This window comes from Sipha flava, unplaced genomic scaffold, assembly GCF_003268045.1.
Source record: "Sipha flava isolate LNK unplaced genomic scaffold, YSA_version1 121_pilon_pilon, whole genome shotgun sequence".
Classification (NCBI taxonomy): domain Eukaryota; kingdom Metazoa; phylum Arthropoda; class Insecta; order Hemiptera; family Aphididae; genus Sipha; species Sipha flava.
Window position 1 is genome coordinate 1,591,274 of NW_020271747.1, and position 7,255 is coordinate 1,598,528.

Below are 7,255 nucleotides of genomic sequence, written 5' to 3' on the forward strand. Positions count from 1 at the left end.
GTACGTACCTTTCATAAACTCTGGTCGCAACTTGTACGTACCTATCATAAACCCGGGCCGCAACTCGTACGTTATTTAGGGTTTGGGCCGCAGCTCACCAACACCGGGTTCATCGACTCACGATTTCAAACGAAAAACCAACGTGGTGTACGCATTTATACACGGGGGATTTTTCAATTGATAAACACAGTTGATGCGTTAAAACTTTGTAAATCGAATATTTTGTGTTTAAATACACATAAAAATTATTATCATACCAAACCAGTTGATTTAACGAGGCCTGTACTCCCTAAATGGATATACACATGGTATAATAATAATAACAAACGATTATTAATAAAGTCCATCATTACAATTATCAGGGGACACACCAACATTTTTCCATACATTGTCATTTGAGATGAGTATTAATACACATGTATGACGAATGTATACATTATACAGTATATCTACTATTATTATGACTGGGTAATAAAATATGTGAAGTAACTTCTTTTTTAAAATTATTAAACCAATTATTATCACCTTGAGGATAAAGAAAGGATATTGAGTACTTTCTCAGATATGACTGTTAAATTTTTGTATGCAGCACAAGTATGGAAATAAGCCCGTTAAATTAGTCGTTTCTAAACAAAACTATATGACACTATGAAGTATGGCGTAAGATTATTTATCACAGTCAAAGGTAATACAAGAAAATCTCATAACAAATTGAAATTTGTAATTCTAACGTTATAAAGTACGGACTTATGTAAAGTCTTATGTAAGAATATATATGTAAAATTAGCTTGATTAAGGAAACATTTTCATATTCTTATACATATAAACTATCACATTTTAAAAATATATATTTCAATATTTCAATATTAGATAAATTATTTACGCATTATTCACTTACAAAATAATGTTAAAAACCTCACGGAAAATATGATGTATATGAATCCAGTATATTTATTATAATATCTATTGTTTGACCCTGAATCTTGGAAGTTAGCATACAATTTTCTTGAATAATTTTTGCTGCACCAAATGTCGTCTTTTGAAAACAATTATTGTATTGCTGGGTATGAGTCAAAAAATGTTTAGAATCTGGCCCATTTCCGGAAACCAATGAATGTAGTGGCTCTGGTGGCGATACCAATGGCGTTAAATTGACTTGACCGCTTGCGTAACACAATCCAGCTACATTTTTAAACATAAATGCCTTGCAATATTGGCACACAACGTTCATTGATCCAAATTCCGTTCAACTTCATTCCACGCTTCACGTTGCTCGTCAGTTTGACTTTCTCTTATAGACCCTTGACTCACAGCATTGTGAGTTCTGCGACTTAACTAAAAATAACTAATAACTCCAACCAAAACATCTGTTTTAAACGATATTCAATTTTTTTACATCCTCTTTGGCGATATTTGCAGCACGCATTCTGTCAATTCTATGCCAAACGTCAAAAGGTTACATTAAAAAAAGTTTATATTGTCCAAAGTACCTTATGTTAGATTAAAAATAATTTTATTTGGTGGTTAAATATTCTTAAATTTTCTAATTTTTCGCGCAATTTTCTTAATTTTTTTCTTTCGTAAGAACCTTCTCCTGACAATAACAAACAAAACAAAAATAGAATTAGTGAAATCGGTCCAACTGTTCACGCAAGATGGCATGACCAAGGAAAATAGGGATTCATTTATATATATAATATAGATATAGATTGCAATATGATAATATTGCATTATAATATAGACGTATAGGCGTAAGTAGTATACCAGCTTACGTGAAAATTAAGGAATCCAATAATTTTTTGTCGTTTTTATAATACTGCAGGATCAGTATACAAGATTAATTTATGTGATAGCTAATAGTGTCGTTATGAATCTAATCTAACCTAACTTGATCATATTAACCATTTGAAAAATATTCAATGTTCATTTTACCCAAACTTAACTTAAATTAACCTAGTTTTTTAATCTAAGCTGTCTTACACGATCAAAAGGATTACTCTATTTAAGATGTTGCTTCAATATCAGGCAGTGGCGAACAAAGGAAAACATTCTTTAGAAGAGGGAAAGGTGTAAAATGTTAATAAATAGCATGCTTTATCATTAATTGTATAATATATATATTTATATTTTATTGGTAATAACCCCCCTCCTCCTATTTGATCGCCTAAACCCCCAGCGTTCGCACCTGATATCAGGTATTTAATATTAATTATTCTAGATATGAATTAAATGAAGCATTGTTTATTTTTAAAATTTTAAATGGTAATGTTATAAATATTATACCGTACATACTAAATTGAAAGCAAATAGACGTTTGTTGGTTCCACTTTTTTTCACACCTGATCCAAGACAAATTTGCATGTATCGTTCCATACGCTATACCAGTGGCGCCTACAGGTTTTCCATGAACCAGTGAAATTATAATTATAGGGCCCCCATATTTATTTTGGTCCACATCCATACAACCATATTCATTTGATTAAAAATATTTTTTTTCCAAATGTATTTTCAAATGCATATTTACCTTAAATAAATTTAAAAGTATTGAAAATTTCTGTACAACATTTTTTTAATAGGGGCTTTAGGTCCCAGAACCCACGAAAGACCAGTGCAATTGTACTACTTTGTACCCTACGTGAGGGCTGTAGCCCATTTGCGCCCAAGAGCAGCCCATTTGCGCCCCGAGGGTTATGGACATTTGCGTCCAAAATAAAAAACTTAACACCCTGATTTATAGCCCAAATGCGCCCATTTTGCATGCAACGTTGCCGTTGTTGTTTAAAAATATACAATTCTATGTAAAATCAAAATTAAAAAAAAGTAATAATTTTAAAAATAATGTTAAATACTAAACAGTATACATATTATATATACATATATATTATTTATATTGCATTAAATTATTAATTTCAAATAGAAACATTTTTACGTAAAATCAAAATAATTAATAAATACAATTACAATAATATCACATATACATCTAAATTTTAAATAGGTATTATTAATAATCCATTAAATTAAATTTATATAGAAACAAAATAAATAATACATATTAATTGCCACTGTTGTCAGTTGTCGTTTAAGAATGTTTAAAAATATTAAATCCTACGTAAAAAATAATCAAAATTTATAATATAGGTACATTAGTCAATAATAAGGATGTTAATAACACAAAATATAATTAAATTATAATAATATTAAAATAATCATACAGTTATTATAAATTGATTCCCCGAAATTTATAAGAAATTTTTTTTAAGTATTCTATTTTATTTAAGTGTTTTCCTCTGTACTCATTCCACGCTTCATAAGTATGTTGTATTTTTTCTTTTTCTTCTTTACGTCGTGATTTTATTTTACCCTTCTTGATTTCATTTATTTTTAGATATGATTCTACTTGTATAAGTTTTAAATTTTCAATTACACTAGTCAATGGAGGATGAGGTGAATAAAATTGGGAGTTAAAGTGCTTGTGAAATGATTCAGCGCAATTTGTGGTGCGAGGTGCGTCTGTTGAAGGTTCAGCCCAAATTGATGGTGGAAATGGACATCCTTTAATGATATAGTTATTAAATACATAATCAGAAAATTCGGATAAATTTGTCAAATTGAAATCTGGAGTTAAGTTTTGTAAATCAAAATAAGCATCTTCCACTTCATTTGACGGTAAAAATGGTAACCCAAAAAATAATGTTAACCATTTAGCGATATCGCATGACTGATTCTTGTACAATTTTTTAAGATCTGACAAAGAATTTATTTTTCGGTACCAAGATTGACCTAAATGAAATCTACAGCCTCTTATTTTGCTGTCTGGAAATACATTTAGAAATGCTTTGTGTGCTGCGATTTCAAAATCTAAATGGATTGATAATGGTGTAAAATTTTTTTGTAATTTATTTGTACATAAATGGCAAATAAAGTTCCACATAGCCCGATAACATTCAAATGATTTTGATGGTAAAAATGCAATAACAAGTGGTATATAAAATCCATTTACATATATATGAATACCATACATTTGATAAAAATGTGATGGTCTATAAGTAAAAGTACCATCACCAAAAATATCAGAATAGTTGAAATCGCATAAAAAATTTAAATTCGTTTTACATGTAATCAAAATAATATTATTTACATTATCAACATATGTAAACTCTTCGTTTTTATTTGTTAAAATTACTAAATTAGAAATCTGTTCAATTGCTTCGTTGAGTGATTTAGGAACTGAGGGTAATATTTTTCGACGTTCTCGGTATATAGACTTTCTGATATTATGAACATCAGAATTCTTAGCGGTGCTGCACGTGGAAAGCTCTGTACGTATTATTTTATTAGGTCGTAAAGTTAAATCTTCACACGCTTTTCTTTTACACTTACCTTGAACGTCCAATAAGTTTAAATTTTCTTCAGTTTCCGGATCATGGGTATGTCTGTCTTTAATTTCGGTTAACTTCGTTTTTGAACTATTGGTTTTGACATACGCACTACAGGTTTTTTTTACACAACGCCAACTTATATCTCCAGAAACAAGGGTTCTACTCACGTGATATTTAAAATAACGAAAAACTAAACAAAGTTTTTGTTTACTTGAATTAGTTATATAAAATTCCATTATAGTAGTATTCACTATTCATGTACTGATGCAACTGACACATATAAAATACAACTGATAAATGCATTTTTATATAATATAATCTTTATCGATTGGGATTTTACAATTTCGATTAGCACGACTAACGACAAAATATTATTATCTTTATCGATTTTGATATTGGTTTCGATTAGATTGGGAAACGATCAAATATTATTTTAGATTTTATAGTTACACGCCAATATACTCAATAAATGGCAACGTTGCACGATTTTTACCTGATCTGAATCGGGCGCATATGGGCTATGATTTGGGGCGCAAATGGGCTACGATAAATGGGTTCGGGCGCAAATGGGTTGCGCCGTACGTGAGCACCACTGCGCAATAATATATTTATAATGAACCTAAAGCCGTATACATCGGGTTAGCAGTAGTCTAGATAATTTCAACTTTTATTTTGATAAATAATTTAAAATTTGGAATTTATGTTGTTTATGTTAAATTATTTTTTCTCACTGTAAAAACACTAAATTTAAATTTTACAGTAATTATTAATTTTATTGTATTTAATAATATTGTACATATTTTTTTTTTCTTTTGCATGATAAGCAACTTTAAAAATAATAAATGCGTCAATAAACTTATTATTTTTCTTATTATTACTATAAATAAGTCAGGATTTTCAATTTATAGTCATCGACACTAACTTTAAAATATTGATCCCACGATATTCAATGTATACTTTTTTTTACAATCTGATATACATAACAGATGTGGTAAAATTATAATAAAACTGCTAATTAAACGTTAAGGTCATTACGAATTCATGCAACATAATTCTAATGTATTTATAAAATTTGATGATCTTTTCATAAATATTGATTTTCAGAACACGTTATTTTATGCAAATGTTTAACATTCAAGTGAATATCGCATAACTACATGACCAATTAATGAATTATTATTATTAACATTTGATAAAAATGTGAATTATTTTTGTTTCATGTTGCATACACATTTTTTTCACGATTTAGTGAAATCATTAGAACACCCGAAACTTCGGTAAAATTCGAAATTCCCATTTATCTGATGTACTTATAAAATATAGCAGTAGTTGTTTGCAGTAATTTACTATTTTCTAAATCGCTATAGTTCAATCTAGACGTGAGCTATACACATTGAAATTGAGTGAGAGTTCCACTCACGGAACATAGAAAGGTATCAATTCAAATACATAAACAATGATAGTATACATATAATATATATTCACTCACACTGATGTTTATTTTATTTTTCAAAACAAACCTTTATAAATATTAATAATAAATACAATTTAATATGGTATTTTCTTTTAAATTATTGCTTTTTCGTTTATTATTCGAAGTTCAAACACACAATAGAACTACGAGATAAATATATTATAATTGTATTAAAATAATAATAATAATAATATAATGATTAATATTGCTTTAGCGCTGTCTAATTCTATACACGAGAAATATAATTACTGTATACATTTATTTAGTCTAAAATGTCCTATATAATATAATATGTCGGCAACTGTAAAATATTATATATTAATAATAAAGGGACAAACTTTAACCAATATTATATAACGACTAGTATCACTTGCATAAAATAATAACCACAAAAAATAAGTAATAAACACATATGATATCTTACTAAATTATATACATGAAAAAAAAACAAAGGTGACAGTCAGGAAAAATAATAATAAATATGCATTAGAATATAAATTATAAACCTTAACAACGGTTTTGAAATAATGAGGAATGTAGAAGAAGGGGATAAATGCCTTATGACTAATAACTAACTAACCTGTCATAATATTTTAGTATAATATATGGCCAAAATCTTCGAGAGCTATATAGTATATAGTATACTAATAAGCTATTTTTTTTTATTTTTTTTATTTTTTTTTTGTACTTCTCGCTCGACTAGATTTTTATTATTTTTACTCTTAACAGACAAATATTACAGTGCAGCCCAAAATTGATGAATAATAATAATATAAAAATAAAATAGTGCTTCGTAATATATCATATAGATATATGAAGTGTATACATGGCATACATACATTAATGTATGTATAAAGAATGAATGTATTATTGATAAAATCTAACATAATTATTACAATAAAACAGTTCTAGAAGTCTATAATTCAATAAATTACAATAAGAATATTTTCCGCTTTATATAGAAAACAATGTGTTATTATAATAATGTAATGGTTTTTTTTTTTTTTATGTCAATACACACTAGTGATTTAACAGTATAGAATGTTGTCCAGTCACAAACTTGCAAAAATGTATGGTACAAATGAAAAAAAAAAACAATTATAAAATAAAACTGCCGAAGTTTTCTCGCGGTGTAGAAAAACAAAATCATTATACATTTTACAGTGAACATAAGTACAGCTTAAATATTAGGTAATTAAATATATAAGTAATTATATAAAGAATACAGTTTTATGTTCGTATTTCGGTTAACAGGGGAAGTTAGGTGTGGTTTATGTACAAATTTTCGCTAGATTTTAAGTTTTGTTGTTTTTATTTGTGTTTATATGCAAGAAATAAGAGATTACGACTTGCATTTGTGTAAGTTTAGTTGCGTGCTTCAATCGGGAACGGCGCATTTTGG

General features: G+C 27.9%; 1 protein-coding gene across 1 annotated transcript; it reads right to left on the bottom strand.

Moving 5' to 3' along the window:
* Positions 1-1,227: 1,227 nt before the first annotated feature.
* On the bottom strand, positions 1,228-4,021 carry LOC112693982. Its single transcript, XM_025569277.1, has 2 exons — positions 3,398-4,021; positions 1,228-1,335 (listed from the first exon to the last, which is right to left on the bottom strand). Exons 1-2 carry the CDS (start codon positions 4,019-4,021, stop codon positions 1,228-1,230), a joined length of 732 nt encoding a protein of 243 aa, XP_025425062.1.
* Positions 4,022-7,255: the final 3,234 nt, after the last annotated feature.